We start from the raw sequence: 25,572 nt of genomic DNA, 5'->3' as shown, positions 1-25,572 counted from the left end.
CAGCAGTAACAAATTGAGCTCCTTGTGGGCAATACCCTTCAGCACCACCAAGGACAAGGGTGTATTTGGTCTGGAAGCCCTCACATGAGTTGGGTGCACTGTATTGCCTTGGGCAATGGGATCCAGACACACAAGTCTTCACATTCTGTCCCCCTGCTCTTCTGTGGGGAGGAGCTAGATAGAAGTGGTATGGGAAAGGATTTACCCAATCCCACAGTTGTGGCTCCCAGACCTCAACATGCAGTGATTTGATTCCTCTTGCTCCACTGTGATGCCTTGACCATCCCGTCACGTCCTGGGGTGCTGCTGCCTCTGCAGGAAGCCCTTAAGAGATCAGTGATGAGCATGCTAGAGATCTGACTGAGGAGAGTCTCCTTCTCTCCCACTGCTCTCTGCAGGACAACATTCCAGACAGTGTGATCAAGGCCATCCAGCCCTACATTGACAATGATGAGTTTCAGCCGGCTGCCATCGCCAAGGTCTCCAAAGCCTGTACCTCCATCTGCCAGTGGGTGCGTGCCATGCACAAGTACCACTTTGTGGCCAAGGTCGTGGAGCCCAAGCGGGTAAGGAACTCTGTGACCCAGCTGCCTTTGGTGTTCAGGAACACAGTACTGGCAGCTCCCTTCTGCAGGAGGTGCTGGGAATCACTGCATTCTGCAGGTCAGGACATAATGCCTTTGTCATGCAGGGACTGGAGTGACTGAGATATTGAGATATCAGTAACTAGCACTTATCAGCAAGAGCTTTTATGGGAAACCAACTCTTGCTTCAAGATCTCTGGCTTTGGGGGAAGAGCCTGACCTCATACCCACTCACTGTTTCCTTGTGCATCTCCCCAGCAAGCCTTGCGGGAGGCAGAGGAGGACCTGCGTGCCACCCAAATGATCCTTGACGAAGCTAAGCAACGCCTGAAGGAGGTTGAAGATGGCATTGCCATGCTGCAAGCCAAGTACGAGGCCTGCAAAGCCAATAAGGAGGAGTTGGAGAGGAAGTGCGAGCAGTGTCTGGAGAGATTGGCCCGTGCTGACGTGGTAAGGGACAGTGCTAGCTTCTGTCTGCTTATATGAGGGAACTCAATTCCAGATCAAGCAGCACAGTGGTGAAAACATCCGTGTGCCTGCAGCTCATGCCAATCCTAGGCTGAAGCTACCTGGCCTGGTCTCAGCAGCTCAACAGGACTGGAAAGCTAAGCTAGCCAGGCACTGATGTAAAAAGCTGCTGTCCTCCTGAGCACAGCTTCCTCAGTTAACAATGGGTCTCCAGGACATCTGAGAGCAGCCCTGTAATCCAGGATTGAGTGCTTAAAGCCAAACAGAATTCAGAATATGTCAGGGGCCACCCCAACTTCTGGTGACCAAAGTCACCTGCAGCATTACCCAGAGAGCAGCAGGTCCAGGACACAAGGTTAGACCTCACAGCAGCTCTCACGTGTGCATCTTATCCCACAGCTCATCAACAGCTTGGCTGATGAGAAGGTGCGCTGGCAGGACACTGTGGAGAGCCTGGATGACAAAATCAACAACAGCTCTGGGGACGTGCTGGTTGCAGCTGGCTTTGTGGCTTACCTGGGCCCTTTCACAGTAAGTGTGCAGTGGTCAGCACTCAGTTTGCAGCTCTGCTGTCCTGGCCAGGGAGAAAGGAATAGGACACAAGGGTGTGAGATCCCTCCAGGATCTCTCTCCACTTGTGCAAGAGGCTGCACAGGGCCCATTTAAATGGGAATGGGAGGGTTTAGATACTCACAACAGACTAGCTGCAACTTAAAGAAAGGCTGTGATGGCGTTTCTCATGGCAGGGAGACTACCGTGCAGCACTGACCACGGAGTGGATGGAGGAGCTGGCCAAAAATGACATTCCCCACAGTGAGGATGCAAGCCTCATCAACACCCTTGGAGACCCCGTGGAAATCCGCTCCTGGCAGGCAAGTTTCAAAAAAACCCAAACCAAACAATACTTGAGCAAGAAGGGGCCTCAGGTGAAGACTAAAACAGTCAGCTCAGCACTCACCAGAACCCCTGGACCAAAGGGGCAGGCCCCCACCCCAAGCAGCTGGATAAAGGCCACACTGTAGAACTGGAATTCCTGCCAGGCCTGGGCAGCAGCACAAAGGACATCAGCCTTGACCTGTAAGCCTTGTCCTTTACCAACACCAGGCCCAGAGCCAAGCTCTGGCCATAGCCTGCCCAAGCCCGACCCCACAGCACAGCCCCATCCCAGGGCTTGGCTGCTGACAGAGGTACCTTCACCACCACCTCCTGTCCACCCTCTGGGAGCTCTCAGGGGCCAGGGCAGCAAGGGCTTTTCTCTGGTCACCTATGTGCACTACCAGGTGTCCCAACAACTTTTTCTACCCTGTTAGATTGCTGGTTTACCCAACGATGCCCTGTCTGTGGAGAATGGGGTAATAACCCGATTCTCCCTGCGCTGGAATCACTACATAGACCCACAAGGACAAGCAAACAAGTGGATCAAGAATCTGGTAAGAGCTGTGAGGAGGAAAGCCAGAAAGATCTGCCAGGATAGGGGAAACAGCTTTCTGTCAGGAGCTGTGCAGAGCAACCTCAGGCTTGGGGCTCTAAAGCTGCAAAGCCCCATGCTCTGCCAGCCCAGCCTAAGCAGCACCAGACAGTCTCCACATCCACCTTCACCCCAGGTGGATTTCCCTTCTCAGGAAAGCAGCACAGGGCAGGAAGAACCCTCATGAAAGCGAGCAAGACAGCAAGCAAATCACATTCCCACTCTGATGGGTGTCCACTAACATTCTGGGAGCCTTCACCTCACAAAACAACACCAGCATCTCCCATAATGGTTTTCAGGGTTCAAGCACAGAGGGATCAGGGTGTTATTACCTGGCTGCTGAGTGCATTCCCTACTGCCAAAGTGCTGAAAACACTTACCACCACCTTTGAAGGATCAGGCAGGAAGCTGAGGCAGCTGCTCCTGCTTTGCTCCCTGAGAGCTTTTCCCACCCACCTGCTCTCACTTTGCAGGCTCTGCCCTGAATTAGCAGTGTGGGGCTCCAGAGGGGTATGCCTCTGTGGAGGAGATTGTTCCCCCTTTTCTGCTACCTCATTGAGCTGTCTCTAGTGCCTGCTGATGTGGGATAAACTAGCCAAAATAGCCAAAGTCTAGCTGAGCAAGAAAAGACATTATTTCTGCTGTCCCAGGCAGCTAAGTCAGGCCAGTGAGAGGTGTACTGTGCACCAGAGCTGGATATGAAGGTGGCAGGACACCACAGAAACCCTGCCCTCCCCTGCTGCCTTTCAGGAGAGGGAAAACAGCCTGGAGGTGGCCAAGCTGAGTGACCGGGACTTCCTCTCCACTCTGGAAAACACCATTAGCTTTGGGAAGCCCTTCCTGCTGGAGAATGTCGGCGAGGAGCTGGATCCAGTCCTTGAGCCTGTGCTGCTGAAAGAGGTCTGGTGTCTCCCCTTGGCATGGAGGGCAGTGGGTACCTGGCTGAGCTGTAAGGGGCCAGCTGGTCAGGGTGCCATGGAGTGGGGTGCATTTCTAGGTCTCCATGGGCAGGCAGAACTCACATGGATGAGTGAGTCCCATGCCTTGGCCAGGGCTCCAGCACCCTGACAGCCTCCTGCACACACTGGTCTTCTGCCAGCAGGCATCTCTGTCTGGGAGGCAGGGCCATGAAACACAACTGCCGTCTTCACTTCAGACACTTTAGTTCCACAGGGAAGCTTGGAGCTCCTCTGTCCTGAGAGCCTTCTGACTCTCCTGACTCCAGGGCAGAGCAGGATGCCTTCCCTCACAAAAGGAGCCATCCCAACCTTCCTGTATTTGTCCTTCTCTGGTGCAGACCTTCAAACAGCAAGGCAGCACCGTGCTGAAGCTGGGGGATACAGTGATCCCCTACCATGACGATTTCAAGATGTACATCACCACCAAGCTGCCCAACCCTCACTACAGCCCTGAGGTCTCCACAAAGCTCACCCTCATCAACTTCACCCTCTCACCCAGGTACCTGCTTTTACCCCATTAGTTGCCCATGCTGCTCAGCCTCATCCTGCAGTCCTCAGACCTTTGGGCATGTTGCCCCCTCACCTGCCACCCTCACTTCCGTGGCTTTTGTTGTAGTGGCTTGGAAGACCAACTGTTGGGAGAAGTGGTGGCTGCAGAGCGGCCTGACTTAGAAGAAGATAGAAACCAGCTGATTGTTAGCAATGCCCAGATGCGTCAGGAGCTCAAGGTGATAGAAGACCAGATCCTGTATCGGCTCAGCACTTCCGAAGGAAACCCTGTAGATGACTTGGAGCTCATCAAAGTGTTGGAGGCATCCAAGCTGAAGGCAGGAGAGATCCAGGTCAGAAGTGAGAGGTGCTGTCCCCCCTGCAGCTGTGCATCCCCTGCCAGCACTCCACTAACCATGACATCGCTTCTGTGCTCCAGGCCAAGGTGGCGGTGGCAGAGCAGACAGAGAAGGACATCAACATCACCCGCATGCAGTATGTGCCTGTGGCTGTCCGCTCGCAGATCCTCTACTTCTGTGTCTCAGACCTGTCCAACGTGGACCCCATGTACCAGTATTCACTCGAGTGGTTCCTCAACATCTTCCTCTTGGGGATCCGTAACTCTGAGAAAGCAGGTGCCTGCCCAGAGCAATCCTCTCCTCTCCTCTCCTCTCCTCTCCTCTCCTCTCTTCCCCCTCAGCCCACATCTGCACCCAGTCTGCATGTGAGAGCAGCATCTGTCCTTCCCAGGCAGGGTGTGGGTGTGTCTCTGTGACCAGCAACCCAGAGGTGACGTGGAGGGCACCCTCCACATCCCCATGGCACCTGCCTGTCACTTTGATTTTGTAAGACTTTGTTAAGCCTTCTGATGTTTACATTTTTTCAACAAACTTTTTCACACACAGTTCTGTAAATAACTTATGTTTTGCATTCTTTCATGGAGGTGGAAAGAATTAATGGACCCTTGGTCTGTCCAGTGGCATTGGAGAGGTGGCACTGTAACCCTCCAATCCACTGTCACCTTTAGAAAATTATAAATGTTGGAGTCAGAAAATAAAAGTTCTTCTTCTTCTTCTTTTTTGTTCCCCTCGAAAGCAGCAGTGTCTGTGTCATCATTTCGTGCCTTATCACAACACCTGCCATCCTTGTCTGGTTGTTGCCTTTTTTTCAGAGGAGGTGACGCAGCGGGTGGAGAACATCAACAACTACATCACCTTCAGTCTCTACTGCAACGTGTGCCGCAGCCTCTTCGAGAAGCACAAGCTCATGTTTGCCTTCCTGGTCAGCGCCCGCATCCTGATGAATGAGGGGAAGATCGATATGGTGAGCAAGTCTCCTCAGTCCTGGAGGGGATCCCATCAGGGCAGCTCAAGCACAGCCTCTTCAGCCCCTAGAACTGTGTGCTGAGTGGAAATGGAGCCTTGATCCCTGGGGTTAGCAACAGGCTTGGCAGCCTGCTGGACAAACACAGGGTCTCTGTCTTTATTTAGCTTTCAAACTGTTCTCTGTGTCTACATGCAAAGCTGCCTGAATCCCCTGCAGCTTTTGCCAGTTTGCTGCCAGACTGCTGCAAAGGTTAATGAGTTCAGAGGGAGCAGGCAGGGGTTAGCAGAGTGGCAGCTGAGCAGTCGCTATGTTGATCTCACCAGACCCTCCAGCTCAGCTACTCCTTGACACACACACCTGGCAGGAGAGCAGCCAGAAGGATACTACAGGATTTTAATGGGATATGGCACCCTGTGCCGTGGGCTCAGGTGGGTAGGCTATTATCCATGACCAAATCCTATCCTGCTCCCAGGATGAGTGGCGGTACCTGCTGTCAGGAGGGGCCATAAAGGAGATGAAGGACAACCCAGCTCCAGCCTGGCTGAACGAGAGAGCGTGGGGGGACATCCTGGCCTTGAGCAGCTTGAAGAATTTCTCTGGCTTTGACAACGATTTTGCAGACAGCCTTGAAGGGTTCAGGACCATTTTTGACAGCCATAGCCCTCACAGGCAAGTGTCCCCTGCTTTGTCAGCTTAGGTCTACTGCACATGACATCACTGGGAGAGCAAGAGGAGCTGATACAGCCACAGTACCAGCTCTGCTCCCGGTGCAGTGCCATGCACTGCCTTGCCTCCTCAGGGGAGACCATTGCCCGAGGCAGAGCCTTATCCCAATGCCTTATTCCAGCAGCATTTGTTGCTTCCCCAGTGGAAGCAATTCTGGCTTGCCTGCTGATGGTCTCAAAGCTACAGACAGCAACCTCAGCCAAGGGACTGGAAGGTCCTTGTCCCTTATGAGGCCCCAATGGCTGCTGCAGACAATTTGGGTACTTCTTGTGGAGTGTGGGATCTGGCACATCCCCCCAAAATGCGCCTAATTGCTTTGCAGAGAGCCTTTGCCTGGGAAGTGGGAAGATGAGCTTGATGCCTTCCAGAAGCTGCTGGTTCTGCGGTGTCTGCGTGGAGACAAGGTCACCAACGCCATGCAGGACTTTGTGGTGCGGAACCTGGATCAGCGCTTCATCGAGCCGCAGGTAACCCGCCAAGAGCAGGTGCTGGTGGGGACAGGAGTGGGACAGAAGGCCTCAGGCTTGTGATAAACAGGCCACCAATGGCAGTGAGGGTGTTCGTGCCCCTCTACTGCCACAGTGTTCCTCCCACAGCTGGGAAATACCTATGTCTGGGATGAGGGATAGCCTTTCTAATGCCCAGCAGTTAAACCACGCTAGGAGGGGCAGATACTGCAGGTGTACAAGGGAGGGGTTTGAATGGCAAATGGGAAAGCGGTTCATGGCCTGACCATAATGCAGCCAGAGGAGAGCTGTACATGGTTCTCACTGATGATGTTCCTGGCCTTGGCACCCAAGAGGACACTGGAGCCTTGGAGGAGAGCTGGAGGCCAGGAAGGTTGAGGAGGTGCTGAGGTGTGTTCCACTACAGCCTCTCCACTCTAACCAACTCTCTATTGCAGACCACAGACCTCTCAGTCGTGTTTAAGGAGTCCACTGCCACCACCCCCCTGGTGTTCGTGCTGTCCCCAGGCACTGACCCTGCTGCTGACCTCTACAAGTTTGCTGAAGAAATGAAGTTCACACAAAAGCTCTCTGCCATTTCCCTGGGCCAAGGACAGGTAAGCTGTCAGTGCATACCTGGAACAGCAGTGTCCTGGCACTCGTATCAACCTCACCAAAGCTCCAAGGTCAAACACTTGCAGCACTATGAAAATATCCTCCTGCCCCAGGGCCCTTACTCACCAACCTTCTGTTCTACCCCCTTGGGGTGGGAGCTGCAGCAGCTCCCACTACAGTGCCTTCTAACTTCCCAAATCCATCTGCAGTTCTTCTATTCCCTCCAGCCTCCCTCACAGGCTTGTAAAAGCTGTAAAAAAACATTGCTGTGCCATCAAACAGCAAAGATCCAGCTGAGCCATGGGGGCAAAGCCAGGCCATACTCTGGACAGAGGTTCTTCCAGCCAGCTGCAGGGAGCTGCCTCCCTGTCGTGCTCAGCAGAACACAGCATGCCATGGGAAGGGTCTCTGAGCTCTCCCCTTCTGCCTCTGCAGGGCCCCCGTGCTGAAGCCATGTTGAACACTGCCATGGAGCAGGGCAACTGGGTCTTCTTCCAGAACTGCCACCTGGCCCCCAGCTGGATGCCCTCACTGGAGAGACTCATCGAGGCCATTGACCCCAGCAAGGTGAGATGTTTCACTGAGCAGGTGCCCGCTCTGAGGATAACAGGCAGGAGGCTGGAGCTGGGAGGAGCCCAGCTCTAGTTCAGACCCATCCATAGGCGCCTTATAGAACCAGAGGGTCAGTGCAGGAGCAGCTGCAGGGGCTGTGCCTGCACCCTCTGAGCACTTGCTGCCTTCTGGACCTCCAGGTGCATCCAGACTTCCGCCTCTGGCTCACCAGTCTACCAAGCAACCACTTCCCTGTGTCCATTCTCCAGAATGGCTCCAAGATGACCATCGAGCCCCCACGTGGGGTCAAAGCCAACCTGCTCAAGTCCTACATTAGTTTCAATGATGACTTCTTGAATTCTTGCTCCAAGGTAAGACCCAGATTGTGCTTTGGCTTGCTGTCCCCATTCTGTGCCTGCTCCAGTGTATGCTTTCCACCTGGATGTTGCTCCTCTCCAGGCATAGATCTTCCTCCCCATTAGAGAATTCATCTGCTAAAGGAGGTGTTTCTCATAAACTCACATCCGTGAAGAGCCACTTGGAAGTTTTACTTTGAGACACAGAAGCAATAGTATTTCAGAGGCCTGGCATAAGGCACTTGCAGCTCTCTTTAAGCAAGGAGTGAGCCATGGCCTTCCCCAGCACAGCAACACTGACTGAGGTTTCCCCCTCTCCAAGCTCCAGTTGACACTCTTGAGCTGGCACATTTGCTCTGCCAGGTCCCAGCAGGACCCAACTCCCTCCAAGGACATCTCCTCCCAAGCAGAGCAACTCTCCCTGTTTCCCACAGGTCACAGAGTTTAAATCCTTGTTGCTGTCACTCTGCTTCTTCCATGGGAACATGCTGGAGAGGAGAAAGTTTGGGCCTCTGGGGTTCAATATCCCCTATGAGTTCACAGACGGAGACCTCCGCATCTGCATCAGTCAGCTGCAAATGTTCTTGAACGAATATGCAGAAATTCCCTACAAGGTGAGAGCTGCCCCTCCTGTGAGGGAACAGGCTCATGATGCAGACATGGATCAGAACCATGGTGGGGTCTCTTGCAGGTTCTGAAATACACAGCTGGGGAGATCAACTACGGCGGCCGCGTGACCGACGACTGGGACCGGCGCTGCATCATGAGCATTTTGGAAGACTTCTACAAACCTGAGGTTTTAAGTCCTGACTTTGCCTATTCCGAATCAGGTATCTACAAGCAGATCAGTACCTCTTCTGACCTCAATGTAAGTACTCAAGTCACAAATTGCAGCTCATAGATCCAGGGGGATTGTCACGGTGCAAAGGGGATCTCTCCTCTCCGAAACCCATTGCATTTTCAGGTCCCTGGGGAAATATAAGTTTGTAAGAACCTAGGGATTTTCAGCTGGTCTTGGTCTCAAGAGTCTGTGTGGATTCCTCTCCAGGGCTACCTCCAATATGTCAAGGGCCTGCCTCTCAACGACAGCCCGGAGCTCTTTGGTTTACACGACAATGCCGATATCACCTTCGCTCAGAACGAGACCTTTGCACTGCTGGGGGCCCTTTCCCAGCTGCAGCCCAAGACCATCACACTGGGAGGCCGCAGCAGGGAAGAGGTAGGTGCCCCAGTCCTGACAGTGCTCTGGCAGCCAGTGCCCAGTGTGGGCAGTGACCACAAGCACCAGCTCTCAGTAGGTGCCACCCTGCCTGCTGGGTGCCAGCGATGGCACTGCCATGCTGGCATTAGCTCTCCCTCTTCTCAGCAGCCATGGGGCTGGATTAGAAGGATTCTGCCACTTGCTGCTTTCCTTCCAGATTGTGGAGGAGACCTCCAAGGACATCCTGGCAAAGCTGCCTGACCCCATGAATGTGCAGGAAGTGATCCAGAAATACCCACTGCTCTACGAAGAATCCATGAACACAGTGCTGGTGCAGGAGGTGATCAGGTAAAACTCCTGTGGGATCACGTCCTGGGGAACAGCAGAGATGTGCAGGCCCCTGCTGCCACCCCCCTTTGGGGACCCTCAGTACTGAGCACAACAGTAGGCAGTCACACTAACAACTGTGTTGTCCCAGCTAGGACCTTTGGCTGATTCTGTCTCCATCTGTAACAGTCAGCAGTTTAGGGCTGGAGGAGCAGCTGTGAGACCCTGTTGAAGAGGATTGGGGCTGGGAGTTACACGGAGGATCTTCACTTGTGTATAAAGATCCACACCCCCTCTGGGAAGGCAAGTGATAAACCACTGCATGGAGTCACTCTGCTCCCTCTGCCCTTTCTCTGTAGGTACAACAAGCTCTTGGAGGAGGTTGCCTTAAGTCTGAAGGATTTGCTGAAAGCTCTCAAGGGCCTGGTCGTGATGTCCTCTCGGCTGGAGCTGATGGCCAGCAGTTTGTACAACAACACTGTTCCTGAAATATGGAATGCCAAGGTATGTGCCTCAGCCAGCCCAGCTGCCTGCCAGAGCTCACCCAAACCAGAGGAATGGGTTATCAGCTGCTGCTGGACTGGGCTGTCTCCCATGGAGCTGGCTCTTGGTCCCCTGGCACGAGGTGTCTCCTGCCTAGTGCAGCTCCCAGTTGTTGCCAGCCCCTGGGCTCTGGGCAGCTCTCAGCAGCTGAGGCACAAGGTCTAGGCTGTCCCTGACTGCCTTCAGCACCTCTCTCTGTGGTGCCCCACAGGCCTATCCGTCCCTGAAGCCGTTGGCATCATGGGTGAATGACTTGGTGCAGCGGGTTGAATTCCTGCAGAACTGGATCAGCCATGGGATCCCCTCTGTGTTCTGGATCAGTGGATTCTTCTTCCCCCAAGCCTTCCTCACTGGGACACTGCAGAACTTTGCCAGGAAGTCTGTCATCTCTATTGACACCATCTCATTTAGCTTCCAGGTCAGTAAATCAGGTGGAGAGCCTGAATTTATTTGGAATCTCCTGCTAGAAAGCCACAAAGACCCTGACCTGCCCAAAAGGTGAAGCCACCAGGCTACCTAGCGGCCTATGGCTCCATCATCCTCTTTGTACTTGGGTACACCTACCCACCCACATTGCCAGACACCTCCCCAAGGCTGGCAGAGGCTTCTGCTTCCAGACCTGTTCACATCCCCTTCCACCAGCTCTGTCCCAGGCTGCCCCTGAGAGCTGTGGCATGCTCTCCTTTGGCAGCGCTGGTTTAACTAAGAGCTGCTTAAGAGGCTTCTTGGGGCTGAGCCGCCAGGGACACGCCTTGAGCAGGGCCCGGCGGCCCCTCCCCATGGCAGGTCATGAAGGAGTCGGTGAAGGAGCTGACGAGCCAGCCCAAAGTGGGCTGCTACATCCACGGCTTGTTCCTGGAGGGCGCCCGCTGGGACGCCGCTGCGGGTAAGCTGGAGGAGTCACGCCCCAAGGAGCTCTACACGGATATGGCTGTCATCTGGCTGGTGCCTGTCGCCAACCGCAAGCCTCCAGAATCCGGCTCCTACCTGTGCCCCATCTACAAGACTCTCACTCGCGCAGGTACGTGCCCTAAAGGCAGACTTCCAGAAGCAGGGGAGCTGCAGGAGCAGCTAGGAGGGGCAGCCCGGGAGGGGCAGCAGGGAGTTCCTCCTGCCATACACGGCCATAGAGAAAGCACTGTTGGCAGTGGCCGGCAAGGGAGAAAAGATTTCTCCTGCTGTGGTTGAGGAGATGGAGCAGCCAGGCACCCTGGCTCTGCAGCTGTGCCCATGGCCAGGCTCTGCTCAAGCCCACAAGCCCACTTCCCCCAGCTCTGCTCAGCCAGTCACCTGGCTTAGGCTGGGGACAAGGGCTCCTGGATGGGGTCACTTGTCTGGTCAGTGTGCAGCAGCAGCACCCTCTCACCCCTGCTTCCCACATTACAGGCACGTTGTCAACAACGGGCCACTCCACCAACTACGTGATTGCCGTGGAGATCCCTACGGACAAGCCGGAGAAGCACTGGATCAAACGGGGCACGGCCCTGATCTGTGCCCTGGACTTTTAGCCAGAAAACACAGCGAGCCAGCCCAGGAACCCACTGCAGCTGAGGGCCTGAGCCGGGCTGCTCCCCCCTCTCCTCCTTCTGTTGAGGTGAGTCCTGCCCTTCCCCCGCTGAGGTGTGTCAATAAATGGAGCCTGGTATTGTTGCACTCCCAATGATTACTTCAAATCTCTGCACCAGAGAAGAGTGCCAGCAGGGATAACAGGGCTTGGAGCTGGCACGTGGCCCAGCCCCACTGCCTCCCACCCCCTTCCCTCACACACCTCTTCTGTGGCTGGCCATTACGGGATAGCTTTATTCCTTCAGACAGATCCATTATTTACAGCACTTGATATTAGACACAGCAAGAGACAGAAGGATTTTCTTTCCTTCAACAAATACCAAAAGAACTGTTTCATTTCATAGTCAAGATCTGCACACATATTGAAAAAATTCAGTCTTCTTCAGTGCTGGGGAGCAGTGCTCACCTCTGATAGCTCAGATTTCTGCCAAGCTCCTGGGGGCTGGTAGGAGGCAGCCAGGCTGTACCAGCAAGCTCTGGTTAGCAGCCAGCCAGGGGAAAGAGATGTGGGCTGCCCCCATCCCACCTCCACCATTGCAGCAACCAGCCACATCCTCCTCTGGCAAGAGGCTTTACCAAGCCACAGACAGAGTGCACCCTCATGCCATGCCCAGCACCACCAAGGCCACCATATGCACCTGGTCTGTTCACAATTCATGGGGTTTCTCTGGGGCCTGGGCCTGGTGCAATGCTGTGTGACCCACAGGCATGGCCAGGGCCACAGAGCTGGTCCCACAGAGAGCAGCCAGGGCAGCAAGAGGCACAGGCCACCCGCAGCACTGCCACAGAGGGCTGGGGACAAGGCCCAGCTCCACAGACGAGCCTACCCACCCTCATCCAGCAACAGAGCTGCCATGGCCCTCTGGGGAGCCAAGCTACACGGGGAAGGTGCCACCATCCCCAGGAGCTCGGCCAGCACCAGGCACTGGGCAGTGCAGTGTGGGGTGGGTGAAGAAGCAGCTCTGTCCTGGAGCCACCTTGCTAAGAATGGCCAAAGTCTGGAGAAGGACCAAAAATCAGTTTGGGGAAAGGAGGGAGAAGGATAGAAAACACACATGAACACCCCAGGGAAGCACAGAGCTGAAGGCCCGGACACAGGAGGACACAAGCCACAGCCAGCTGCGGCCAGCACCGCCTCACATGGGCATTGCCAGCGTTCCCACAACGCCAGACCCATCCCCAGCTGGGTGGGCTCTTTCCCTCCGGTCACAGTCCTCAGCCAGGGCACTGACACAGAGGTGACAACATCTGGCTGCTGCCGTGGCATGGTCAGGCAGCTGAGCACTGCAGACTCCCTTCTGCTGCAGGGACTCCTCCAGACAGGTTCTTGCCTTTCACAGCTTAGGCGCAGAGAAAAACGGGATTTCCCTTTGTCCCCAGGCTCCGCCTGGGCAGAGGGCTTGTCACTGTGGTCCCTCTTCCTTTAGGTAACATAGGCAAAAGGTAACATAGATCCAAGTGCCAGTGCCCAAAGCCACAAAGCCCATCTGCTGTTTGCCAGTCTTGGCTCTCTGGCTACTGGCGCTTGGCTTTGTAGGGGCGGGAGCGTTTCCGGCGGTCCGGCTTCCTCTGCTTGTGCAGGCGGCCGATGCTGACGCCCTGCCGCCGGCGCACCGAGATGTTCTGCTCCACGAGGCTGGCCAGCATGCCTGCAGGGACAGCACACACACGGGCCTGGAGTGCTGGCATTACCCATGCCAGAGGGCAGCCCTGCCTCTGTCACTCAAAAGCCATCAATGGGCACCTCTTGGGACTATAAACTGGAAGAAGCAGAAATCTGTGGCTCCCCAGATGGAGCGTCAGCCTGTGCCCCAGGCCTGGCCTAAACAGGGAGCCAGGCAAGGTGAGCAGCCCAGGCTCCCAGCTGCTGCTCCATCACACTCAGAGCCCCACACCCTCTGCCCCATGAGCATGGCTCACCTTCCTGGGCCAGCATGGATATGAAGGTACAGATGAACTCGTCATAGTTGTGGGTTCTCCTCTGGTCATCAATCTACAAAGAGACAAATCCACAAATAATCCTCAAGCAAGGGAGCAGGGAGAAGGGAGAGTTCAAGGTTAACAGGGAACAAAGAACTAGCATGCCTGGCCCATCCCACAGACTAGGGAGAGTGAAGAAGGAAGGGACCCACCTCCCAGCCTATCCTGGGCCAGTGAAAAACTAGGACTGTCTACATGTTCAGATGCCCAGCATGTTCCACAAAGAGCAGCTGGGAAGAGGTGAAGGTGGGCAGGGGAGGTATCTCTGCTGACTCTCCCCTGCCTCCTATCAGTGCTGATGTTCATGCCAGCACTGTATCACCCTTCCCTAGGCTGCCAGTGCTGGCCCAGGGCTGTGGTCTGTCCTGGAAACAGCTCTGCCCCAGTGGGCTGTTTGGTAACAGGGAAGAGACTCTGAATGGCTCCTCACTGCCATTCTCAGGTGAACTACTCTCCCTCCATTTTTACATAAAACCATCCCAGACAAAAGCCTTTAGGCAGCTGAATCAGCAGTGCAAACAAGCCAGCAGCACACCTTGAATTTCTTCCTTTTCTCTACCTCCTCCTTCAGGCAGGCCTCATAGTTTGCAATCTCTGCTTCCACACACTTGAGCAGCGCCAGCAGCTCCTACCAGGATCAAGCAGACCAAACATGAGCACAGACCCAACCACAGCCCAGGAGCCAGCAGGGTAAGCTGGCAGGTGCTCATCTCTGTGTTAGGAGAGGGATGATGCATCAAAGGAAAAACACTTGCCAGGGGAAAACAAGGAGATCAGTTCATTAGGAGATCAGTAGGGGATTCACTATGGCTAACACGAGGGGAGGTGGGTTCTGCCCCAGCCCCAAGGTTTTGGGACAGGGGAAGGGCTGTCTGTGTGTCAGAATCCACCCACCCACCTCCAACCCCACCCCCAGGGCCTGATTCCCCTCAAAAACAAAATCTGAAGACTTCCCTTTGGAATAGCAGTTTCTACCCAGCTCTCCTCCAGGCAGCCCTTGGTGCCTTTGTGCTGCCTGGGCCTGGTCCTAGCTGGAGAGCACAGACAGGCTGTGAAGTTACCAGTGGTCTGGGACTAGGGGTGCAGGGTCTCACCAGCTCCTGGCCCAGAAGGGAGCATAGCAAGCTGAACGTCTCAGCTAGAGACAGGGTCTGTGCCCACTACCAAGGGAAAGGTCCCCGAGGTGACGCAAGGCACAAAACCTGCACTGCCCCGTGCCTCGAGGCACGGCTGCGACGACACGCGAGGGGACACCGTGCACATGCAGTTCAGTCACTGCCAGCGCTGCTGCGCCTCCGGGTGAGCTCCACGTTCCCAGGGCTGTCGCAGCACAAAACTCACCTTGGGAGAATACTTTTCCCCCCCAGGGTGATCACTGGTCCTGCCAAGTCCCACCTTCTCTTTGCTGTCACCGGCCTCACTGCCCTCCTTCTCCTCCAGTTTGATCGCAACCGGGGCCTCTTCACCGGGTTTGATGGAAGAGGGGGAGTTTTTCCCGTCTACACACAGGGGAAGAAGCGTTAGGAGCCACCACAAAGGACTGGCATCCACCCCCAAAGTCAAAGGACACTGTCCCGTCACCCCAGGCAAGACACCACCCCCCTAAAGCAGGCACTTACCCGCAGCAGCCAGCGGGCAGAACACGCCGTCCTCGGTGAGGTGCAGCAGCCCGGAGCTGACAACGGGCCCCAGGTCCCTGACAGCGCGGTTGTAGCGCATGCAGTCGACGCGCAGCAGCCCGTCCTCCTCGCCGAACAGCACCTTGGAGATGTGCGAGGTGACGGGGCTGGAGGGGCGCGTGGGGTTGGCCGAGCGGATGGGCGAGCGCAGCGGCGAGTTGAAGGCGCTGCCGATCTCGGAGGCCGTGTCCGTGCTCTCGTTGCTGGGGGTGGGCGAGGGCTGGGAGTGGGTGACCACTGCCACGGCGGCACCCCCGCCGCTCGTCTTGATGGACAGGGGAATGGAAAGATCCTTTTGAGATTCCTTCAGCTTCTCAGCCAGGACGTTGATGGTGTTGGGCTGCAGGACAGAGAGCTGGCCATCTGCGGCTCCTGCCACGTGCTCTTGCTTCACTTGCCCTTTCCTCTTGAACCTGCCCAGAAACACAGCAGGGAAAGTGAGTAGCTGGTGGAAAGAGGTGGGTGCCCACCATGGGCACTGCCAGCTCTGTGCTCAGCAGTCCAAGCTGCCTGCTGGCATGAAGCAAGGTCTGAAACAGTTCAACATCACCCCCAGTGCCACCGGCTTCTCTTGCAGCACCTCAGCACCACTGAGCCACTCAGCCCCAGGGACCCCTAGACTGGTGGGGGGCACAGGGTGCTGTGTACCCCCTACTCTTCTTCCAAAGCCCCCAAAGGTCCCTTGCTGTGACTCCAACTTCCTGGCCTCAGCACTGTCACCAGAAGCTGAATTGGCAATCAGCACTGTGGAACCAAGATTCCTCAAAGCCTCAAAGCCTGCTGTCAATGCACAGTTACTCTCAGGGCAGCTGAAATTCAGAGTTGCCTGTAAACAGCTACAGAAGGACTTCACAAAACCCAGTGAGTGAAAAGTAAAATGGCAGGTGAAGAGAATAACGGAACTATCAAGATCTAAGGAAAGAGGTTAGGGAATCCTCACTGACAGTTCTGCAAATGTCAGCACCCGGCCCTCCACCCACAGCTCAAGCTGTCACCTGATGGCTGAGTTGGTGTTACGAACTTCCTCCTCATCATCATCATCATAGTCATCCTCATCATCTGAGTACTGCTGGTGCTGTCGGACTGGGACCCGGTTGCGACCCACTCCTGCTGCAAGGTCTTCCTCCTCCTGCAACACACCATTGCTGAAGGCCTGCTGGCAGCAGGACAAGGAGGAAGAACAGTGGACTCGTCCTTGGTCCAAACCAACACCAGGACCTAGCTCATCTGAGAGGAAACAGGGACCCTTCCCCATTTTTGTTCAGTTTACCCACATTAAGGTAAACCTCCTTTGTCAGGTCAGTCTTTATTTACCCTCTCCCCTCCCAGCCTGGGTTACTGCTGGACCAGGCTGGCTGCAAGGCAGGGCCAGGCTTAGGCCAGCTGACAGCTGTGGTCCCACAGAGGGGAGGGAGTGCAGGCAAAGAGCTCAGCTTGAATCAGGTGTGCTGCTAGCCTGGCGCTCCAGCCTACCTGCATGGGGGACTTGGCATAGTTGTGGTTGTCCAGGAAGGCTGGCAGTCTCTGCACAATGGGGTTGGGGTTTGCTGGAGGGGCCCCATTGATGCCGCTCGCTGCTGTCTTTGGCACCGGTTTGGATTTGCTGGGTGGGCTCTGCGTGGCCGTGGGGTGGCCCTGGCTGGTGGGTTCATCAGTGCCATCTGCCACACAAGCACAGCCTTTCAACACCAGCACTGTTACCTTTTACTCCATGTCCTCTACCACCCCTTACCCAGCCAGGTGAGAGAAAAGCTCCTGCACTCTCCCAGACCACAACCACCTCCATCTGTCACCAGTGTCCCCACGCTCCAGCCCTCCCACTTTCAAGCTCTGCACCCTCCAACACAGCCCCAGGCACGCAGGCATCACCATACCCCAGCACAGTGCACAAGGAGCAGGGCTCACAGAAAAGAAAGTGAAGCTGACAAGAAGACTGCCCCAAGCCCCAGGTCAGCCAGCTGTTGTCACCACCCTGTGCTCACTCCATGGCAGGCTAGGCTGGCAACACTGCTGGTACAAGGTCCTACCTGGATGAGTGCTCTCTGGAGTGATGGTCTTGCTGCTGGCTGGCTTTGCCTCCTCAGCAGGCTGAGACTCCTGAGACTTCTGTGTCTGGATCAGCTCAGGCTGAGTTACTCGGATAAGCTTTAAAGCAAATGACATAGAAACTGCATGCTGGACCAGCAACAACCCAAACCACATCCTCCCCACTCAAGTACTGCAGAGCTCATGAGGGTGCACCAACACCAAGTGCCCAGGTACACAAATGACACAGGTGACACAGGTGAACCACCTCCCAGATAAGCAGCAATAGCCAAGAAGTGAGGCTGGCTATGCCCTCTTCCCACAAGACTTTTCCCACAGTCAAACAAAACCCCTAAAACCAGGGCCCTGGCACCACAGGTGGATGCCCTGAAAAAGCCTATTCCCTCCACCAGCCTTGCACTCCCTCAGGGCCTGGGCTGTCCCACCTGCTGCAAGGCCTCCAGCACAGTCTGGCGGTTCATCTTCAGGATGTGCAGTTTGGACTCGTACTTCATCCTCCGGTCCGGCACCACGGCCATCAGGTTGAAGCGGATGTCGTGGTACGGCTCCCTGCAGGAAGGGCAGCAGCCCTCAGCCTCGGGATCTGGTGACAGCCCCATCCCCACCTCTTGCCCAGGCATTTAACACCAACACACCCAAGGCTTCTCCCCAAATCTCACAACCTCACAGCAGCCAATGAAGCATTACAAGGCTTTTTCAGCTACCACACAAAACACTTGCAGAGTCACGGGTTAGCTGAGGTGGGAAGAGACCTATGAGACTCATCTGCTCCAGCCTCTGCTCCAGCAGTATCACCCAGAGCTGGTCACATGATACTGCTGGGACAACACCCAGCTTCTGAATAACTCCAGAGATGGAGACTCCATCTTTAGGCAGCCTATGCCAGTGCTGTCACCCTCATGCCCAAGCATCCAGGAGGCCCAGCTCAAGAGCAGAAGCACCACTCCTTCTCCTATGGACTTGAGCTAACACAGACCTAACCAGGCCACTCCTAACACTGTGCAACATTTGCAGGGACTCTGCATGACACAGGGAATGCATGCTCTGCAGGCAAGAGAAGGCAAGGGGCAGAGCACCTGCACCTCTCCATAGGCGACCTCCACCCCCACTTCTACAACCTGCCACTCAGAAACCACAGGACAAATAATCCAGGGGAATATGGCAAGGGGCCAGTGCTTGCCCCATGGGCCAGGACATTACCCTGCAGTGGCCAGGCCAATGCGCTCCATGATCACTCTCCTGGCTTTGTCCGTCCATTCCTCGTCATCTGCCCACGGCCCTGTGATAACAAGACACAGCTGCACTTAGCAAAGCAGGCCATGCTTGAGTAAACCAGGAACATGAAGGGGGTACCTTAGGAAAGGGACTGACAGACAGACACCTGGCAGGGATAAATAACTGCCTGAATGACAGAACTGAGGGGTCAAGTTTTAAGAGAGGGGAGTAACCTGGGCAGCCCAATGGGATCTGTTTGGACCAGTTGTCTCAACACACAGCAGTTATTTGGCAAAAGGAGAGAGCAAGGAGATAAATTCTCCTTCCTATATGAAGTTATTTCAGAGCTGAAGGACCTTATGGCCCTGAGCAACTGGGAGGAAAATGGCAAGGCTGGAAAAACAAAAGCAATGCATTTAGAAATAACTGCTTTCTAGGCACACAGGCTCCAAAATTAGCTGTCAAAACTCAGGATAAATCTGGGAGCCACTGGAGTCTGGGAGCCAACACTAACACCAGTTAACTAAGAGGCAATTAAAAACAATACATTTGGACATTCCAGCGTGCTATTCACCGGTGTCAGCAAGCAGGGACAGGTGGCTCTTACCGTGGTCAATGGGATAGACCTTCAGGCCGTCCAGCTCAAAGAGGCGTCCCTTGATGGGGACATAGCTGACAAAATGAAAAGCCTCCATGGTCCGCACTGCGCTGATCCCGTTCTGCTTCTCCGGCAAGTGCCGTGGCTCTGGCCTGCGAGGGAGAGAGGCCATGGAGAGTCTGCCTCCTCCAGATGGAGGCAGCTGCAGACACCCCTCGCTCACCTGGCATGGCTGTTGTGGGCCTTGGCCAGCTCCGGGGCGTTGCCGATGGCATAGCCTTTGCTCTGCAGCCAACAGAAAGAGAGGAGAACAGCTGAGAAGTGACAGGGGACAAATGAAATGTTCACCTTCCCACTCCCTCCCTCCATCTACCCACAGGACCAAGACAGAAACCCTCAGGCACATCCTCTACTCTTCTGAGTTACAGGTAAAGTCCAAGATGGAAAAAGCACACAATTTCTACTGAATAAATTACAGCTGGAGAACAGACTTCACAATAGGTCTGAAGGGGGGGACTTTTGATAACAGGCAGTAACATGACAGAAGGCTCAGAGCTGTGCCAGCCTAAAGGGGACCAAGGCTCTGAGCAAGGCAAGGCAGGAATATGAGAGAGAAGAGGCAGTCCTGCTGCAGTGTGCAGCCACAGAGGCAGGGAAAGAGCCAGCTCATGAAGAGCATCACCCCAAGAGGGGAGCAAGAGGCAGAGCCACCTATGCCACCCCTGCACAGCCCTGCCCAACCCTGCCCCTACCTCAGGGCTAAAGCCTTTGGTGAAATCCTTCATGCGGCTCAACGTGGGGCCCAGGTCAACATTGTTGCAGTTCAGGAGGACGCTCAGCAGGGCATGGGTGGCACAGGAATTGGGGATCAGCTAGAGAGTAACACAAAGACCAACTTAACCAGCAGGAACAAGGCAGCCTTTCAACAACCCCGCGTTGACAATAATCAACTGAAAGCAGTGATCATCAGCACTTGTGAGAGCAGCGACCTGACTTCAGCTCTCACAGGAAGGAGGGAAATCAGAGTCACTGAGTGAGCCTCACCGTGCCCCATGCGCATCTGCTCACAGTGCAGGCCACAGCCTCCCAGCCCTCACTGGATTCCCTCCAACCTGGAGCTCAGGGAAGACACTCCCAGGAAAGAGGAGCTGCCCTCATGACCAGCATGATCAGTGCAGCCTGTCAGTAGCACATGCTCCCCTGAGGTGTCCCAGGAGACACCCCACACACACTTTCCCCCAGGCTGGAGCCTACCTGGTGAGCAAAGAACATGTTATTGACGATGTCATCGTCGATCACCGACGTCTCATCCACCAGCGTGGAGACCTTCCGGCGGGAGCGGCGCTCCTCAATCCACTTGAACAGGAAGATGAACCCGTACACGGGGCTGCAAGAGGAAGCAGCAGCTGCAGAGCTCTGGAACAACCACACCAGAGGGGCTGCTCTGCCCAGCATCAGAAACCCTCTGTTTCACAGCACAGCAAAGACAGAGAGGAAAAGCAGAAGGACCAGTGCCATCTTTCTGGCAGTGCCCATCCCTGCACAATCCCCCAGCCCGACACTACTGAGGACACTCCTGCACTGATGCTCCAGGCTCAGCCTACAGTCAAGCTTGAAAAATTTGGGGACTGACAAGTCTAAAGAGGCTGAGGACAAGAAATAAGAAAATGCCCTATGGACACTGACTGAGTGCAGAACAGCGCCTGGCCACTGAATGACCCTCCTTCTACACTTACCTTGGATTCATTTTTGAGAGGAATTCAGCAATGGCTTCTAAGAAGTGACAGCCTCAAAGCCTTTTCACAGTACCAGGACAGGGAGAAAGCTCACACTGCAACCACACCACCTCTCCATGGAGAGAGGGAGTTGAATCCCTTGGAGGATGCTCCCGAGCTGCCCCAAACCTGAGGAAGCCCTCCAGGTCCATCACTTACAGCTCCGACCTCCATGACAGACAAGATCACACAGGCCCCTCTGAACTCCTGGCCATGAGTTCCCACAGACCACTCTGCTTAGCACAACTCACACTCTCAGGCCTCTGACTCACCCTTGGCATTTGCTCTGCAGGTCATAAATCTCCTCTACCTGCACTCCCTTGACCCCTGCAGACAAAGCAGAGAAGCTGGTGTCAGGCCCACCAGGAAGGACAGGACAATGTCAGGCACAAAAACGACTTCTCAGAAAGGTTTCCAGGACTTACCAAAATCTTCAACCAGGAGTGTGAAAAGACCTGAAAGGAACAAAACCAACAGGTTACTTCTGGCTGAAGAGAGCAGAGAGGAAATCCACTGTCATCACCCCCTGAGAGTCACACACGGCCAAGGCACAGGCAGGAAATCCCCAGCAGAGCGGCTGCTGGGCTCAGAGGTGCCCCAACCCCCTCCACCCTCCATCCCCACTGATCATCCTCTTCCTCCAGAGAACCTGAACCAGCTCTTTCCTGCCAGAGCCCACTGCAGATGGCCTGCCAAGGGAGCAGCAGGGAGCACCTGAGTGACACACACACACACACACGCTTGTAACCAGAGAGATAAATGACTGACGATATCACAAGGCACTTTAAAAAAAATATCACTTCTGTTCATGTTAGTGAAAGCCAGTGAGGGGAAATCCACACCACAGCAACAGGGCTGCAGGAAAGTCCAAAGGATGAAAGAAGCTCATCTTCATCTCCCTGTCTCTGGGGGAACCAAATCCGACAGCCTGTCTCCAGTGGGTACAGAATTCAGGAGGACATAACCAGGGACACAGAGACAACCACAAGGAAACAAGGATTATCAGACATCAGCACCTGAGCAGCAGCTGCCACTCTGATGCTGAAGCAAAGGCAGTCAGCCCAATTTTCAGGCAGTCACTCTGCATGTGGAGTAAGCGAGTTCGAGGCTGGAATAACAAATCTGCTTCTTTAGCTCCCTTAGAAAGGCTGCTGAAAGCCTGGGAGGAAGTCCAGGGAATACCAATAAGAAGGATTAAATCCAGAGAAACATCCCTGTAAGCAATGGATTTAAGGCCCCTGATGTATGTGGCTCAATTAAGAAGAGCCCAAGGGGCTTCCACACCAAAGTTAAAATGATTAAAACAGGGAGGAAACTCCTGGGACCAAAAAGTCTTCATTAGTTTAGCAGAAACCATTGTATTTCTTACAAAATGGTCAGTGAGAAGAAATAAGCTGTGGAAATAACATGCTTCAGACCAGTGGGAGGCCAGGCCACTACACCAAACCCCATCACCTTCCTGGTCCCTTCCAAGCCCACGTTTTTCTCTGGCATTTTTCAGTACTTCATTTTACCTCAGCATCCACAAGAGGCACAGCCCTGCTGCTGACACCTCTCCTGGAACATCCCAAAAGCCACAACACAAGATATGGACACATTCTGGCGTCCACAAGCACACATAACACTATGCTAGCAGCCTGGATGTCCCCAAGGCTCTCCTCCCCACCCAAACCCGGATCCACTGACCCCTCCTGACCAGTACAGCACCCACAGATTCCACCCCAAGCCGAGCCAGTGGGGAGATATTCAGCTACTGGGATGTGCTGGGTCACTCCTAACATCTGTCCCAGCTGCCACCCCTGCATCCAAACTGCCACACAGCCCAAAGAAGCTGCCTCTGCCCAGACAGACTGTCCCCCAAGCAAACAACCTTCCCTCCCAGCTGTGAGAATCCAAACCAAGCCATGATGGAGGACAGCAGGGGAATGATTTCAGCCTTTTCCAAGTACAAGTAAAGAGAACAAAGAGCAGCAAAACGGGCGGTGACTGGGACACCGAGAGCAGACAGAATTCTTTGCTGAGTGCAAGACGTAAGGATAATTCCAGAGGTCACATTTCCCCAGCCACAGCCCCAAAACTCACCACCCATCCTAGAGAGCAGCTCCCAGCCTCGCACAGGACAACCCCATCCCACACTACAGCGACTCCGAGGGTTAAAACAGCATTTCAGACAACACCAGCTTTGGCCCTGAAATCCCAACCCCTGCAACAGCTCTCTCACTGCGCCACAGCACCCACCCCCGGGGCAGCGGGGAGGGGACACCCCTGACCGTCCTGCTCCAGTTCCTCCGGCCCCTTCAGCACCCGCTGTGCCCTGCGGCATCCCCTGCTCTAGGCCTGCAGCCCACACCTCACCCCTGCTCTAGGCCTGCAGCCTCACCCCCAGCCTGCGCCGGTGCACCCAGAGCCCAGCCCGCAGAACCTCACCTGCACACCCCATACCCCCCCAAACTTTACCAGCTCACCTCCCAACCCCTCAAAACTCCACCCGTGCACCACAAATCCCACCCTTAAACTCCACCCGTGCACCCCCACCCGCCCCGTGCAGCCACCCTGACCCGTCCCACACGTCCCCCCGCCCCAGGCCCCGCGGCCCGTGTGTCCCTCCGAGCCCCGCCGCCGCCCCGCGCGGTGCCTCGGGCCGCTCGCAGCCCCGCGCGGTGCCCGGTGCCGTGCCCCGCTCACCGGGGTCGCTCTCCAGCTCCAGCCAGCCCTTATTCATCTTCCCGCGGGCCGGGCCGCGCCGCCATCTCCGGCCCCCGCCGCGCGCCCCGCCGTCGCTCGCCGCTCTGCGTCATCGCGCGCCGTGACGTCACGCGAACGCGACACGTGGGCACCTAGTGGCGGAGGGGCGGGGGCCGGGCCCGGGAATGGCCCCGAGCAGGGGCCCGGGAACGGCCCGGGATGGCCCGGGAACCGCTCCGAGCAGGGGCCCGGGAACGGCCCGGGATGGCCCGGGAATCGCTCCGAGCAGGGGCCCGGGAATGACCCCGCGTTCCCTGGAAACTGCTCCGAGGAGGAGGAGGGCCCGGAGCTCTTATTGCTACCGATGCATTCTGTAATGTTGGCTTTTCGCAAATCTTCAGATGGATTTTACCTGTGTGGTGTTAAAGCAGCTTTGCTGTAAGGCTACAGTTTGTACTTGTGCTGTTAGTTAAGCTCGGTGCCATAGCTGGTGTAGCTGTGCTGGTGTTAAACTCCCTGCTGGGATGGGTAACCCCATGCACACAGCAGGAGCACACCTGGGCAGGTGTGCCAGCACCGGCACTCCCGCCTGAAGGCAGTGTGCGACGGGCCCAAGCTGGAGGCGATGATAAAATGGACCAAAACCACAACCGAGGAATACATGTGCTCTAAAAAGGTGGAACCGAGGAGGAGCCATGCTAAACAGTTCTTGGAATATGTAAAATAGTTTGGGGAAAAGGTTGCTATGTGTAATTGTTTATGAATATGTAACAGGCTGATATCATAGGAACGGTTCATAAAGGTTCATAAAGGTGTTTCCAAAACAGGAGGTGTGCTCTTGGCTGACACACACCCGGCCACAATCATCTTTGCTTTATGGTCTTTGTCTCCTACTGGCCTTTATTAAACTTTTTTAAGTGTCACAACACAATCATCTTTGCTTTATGGTCTTTGTCTCCTACTGGCCTTTATTAAACTTCTTTAAGTTTCACAGGAGAGTGAAGGTTAAGTTTCACAGGAGAGTGAAGGTGTTTTTCACGTTCTTTCTGGCTCAGGGTGTGCAGGCAGGATGGATGTCTGGAGCTGATTGCCTCCAAAGCAGTAGGGTTTGTCACATCTCTGTGTTCTCTGGTGACTGACTTCTAGCCTTTCTTCTCTCCCTTTCCTCACTGTATGCTACTTCCCTGGATGTCTGGAGCTGATTGCCTCCAAAGCAGTAGGGTTTGTCACATCTCTATGTTTTCTGGTGACTGACTTCCAGCCTCTCTTCTCTCCCTTTCCTCATTGTATGCTGCTACTTCCCTTTGTTCTCTGGGGAATTTAGCACATGCTCGTCAGCTTTAGCCTGCAATTCTCCAGACACTGTGGAACTCGAGTACTTGCTGGTTGTCCCTGTGCCATCTGTGGCTGTAGCACCCACAGCACTGCTGGGGGCAGCCCCCAGAAGGTGCAGCACGGCCCCGTGCCAAGAGCTCGTAGCGGGGCTCTGGGAAGGTGCACGGGGGAAAGAAACAGCAAAACAATAACGGGGCTGTGCCTGCCTGCTGGGGTGGTGTTGGTTTGTTTGTCTGAGGGGTTCTTTGGGCGTGAAGATGATGATGATGATGATGATGATGATGGGGCTCACTCAGACCCAGCCTCTCCTTCCCATCCTCTCCTCCCGAGCAGCCAAAGGCAGGCTGAGAGGGACACAACCTTAAGCTGCTCCAGGAGAGGTTCATGCTGGACATCAGGAAGGATTTATTCACAACAAGGATGATCAGACCTTGGAACAGGCTGCTCGAGATGTGGGGTCACTGTCCCTGGGGGTGTTCAAGGCAAGGCTGGCTGTGGCACCCGGTGCCATGGTCTGGTGACGCGGTGGCGTTGGACTCAGGGCTCTGTTCCAGCCCAGCGGGCTCTGTGACTGTGTGCCGAGCTGTGAGGGCGGCCGGCGGGGCCCTGACCTGGCCAGCAGCTGCTCCTGGA

At 55.2% G+C, this 25,572-nt stretch overlaps 2 protein-coding genes across 3 annotated transcripts in view; one reads left to right on the top strand and one right to left on the bottom strand.

The window, feature by feature from the left end:
* Positions 1-11,568, top strand: part of DNAH1 (dynein axonemal heavy chain 1) — a 69,207-nt gene extending 57,639 nt beyond the window's left edge. The window contains exons 56-78 of the mRNA XM_041425941.1: positions 399-566; positions 843-1,034; positions 1,452-1,583; positions 1,799-1,924; positions 2,363-2,482; positions 3,271-3,420; positions 3,818-3,978; positions 4,096-4,321; positions 4,408-4,603; positions 5,140-5,291; positions 5,767-5,967; positions 6,347-6,487; positions 6,925-7,083; positions 7,517-7,648; positions 7,834-8,004; positions 8,424-8,603; positions 8,681-8,857; positions 9,038-9,208; positions 9,408-9,538; positions 9,877-10,021; positions 10,272-10,478; positions 10,847-11,081; positions 11,447-11,568. Coding sequence (XP_041281875.1) covers positions 399-566; positions 843-1,034; positions 1,452-1,583; positions 1,799-1,924; positions 2,363-2,482; positions 3,271-3,420; positions 3,818-3,978; positions 4,096-4,321; positions 4,408-4,603; positions 5,140-5,291; positions 5,767-5,967; positions 6,347-6,487; positions 6,925-7,083; positions 7,517-7,648; positions 7,834-8,004; positions 8,424-8,603; positions 8,681-8,857; positions 9,038-9,208; positions 9,408-9,538; positions 9,877-10,021; positions 10,272-10,478; positions 10,847-11,081; positions 11,447-11,568 — 3,795 coding nt within the window. The remainder of the gene's footprint in view (positions 1-398; positions 567-842; positions 1,035-1,451; positions 1,584-1,798; positions 1,925-2,362; positions 2,483-3,270; positions 3,421-3,817; positions 3,979-4,095; positions 4,322-4,407; positions 4,604-5,139; positions 5,292-5,766; positions 5,968-6,346; positions 6,488-6,924; positions 7,084-7,516; positions 7,649-7,833; positions 8,005-8,423; positions 8,604-8,680; positions 8,858-9,037; positions 9,209-9,407; positions 9,539-9,876; positions 10,022-10,271; positions 10,479-10,846; positions 11,082-11,446) is intronic.
* Positions 11,569-11,840: 272 nt separating this feature from the next.
* On the bottom strand, positions 11,841-23,690 carry BAP1 (BRCA1 associated protein 1). 2 transcript variants are annotated; one of them, XM_041425951.1, is made up of 17 exons: positions 23,605-23,690; positions 21,345-21,374; positions 21,192-21,246; positions 20,399-20,531; positions 19,897-20,016; positions 19,368-19,429; positions 19,154-19,296; positions 18,532-18,610; positions 17,757-17,880; positions 17,313-17,430; positions 16,759-16,946; positions 16,281-16,414; positions 15,226-15,698; positions 14,948-15,105; positions 14,142-14,234; positions 13,547-13,619; positions 11,841-13,275 (listed from the first exon to the last, which is right to left on the bottom strand). In XM_041425951.1, exons 1-17 carry the CDS (start codon positions 23,639-23,641, stop codon positions 13,142-13,144), a joined length of 2,154 nt encoding a protein of 717 aa, XP_041281885.1. In that variant the 5' UTR covers positions 23,642-23,690; the 3' UTR covers positions 11,841-13,141. The 2 variants fall into 2 exon arrangements, with proteins under 2 accessions (XP_041281885.1, XP_041281886.1); XM_041425952.1 differs by having other exon boundaries at positions 15,002-15,105.
* Between the last annotated feature and the right edge of the window lie 1,882 nt (positions 23,691-25,572).

The sequence above is a fragment of the Onychostruthus taczanowskii genome, unplaced genomic scaffold (genome assembly GCF_017590055.1).
Source record: "Onychostruthus taczanowskii isolate IOZ18803 unplaced genomic scaffold, ASM1759005v1 scaffold9, whole genome shotgun sequence".
Lineage (NCBI taxonomy): Eukaryota > Metazoa > Chordata > Aves > Passeriformes > Passeridae > Onychostruthus > Onychostruthus taczanowskii.
This window is presented reverse-complemented; position numbering and strand designations above follow the sequence as displayed.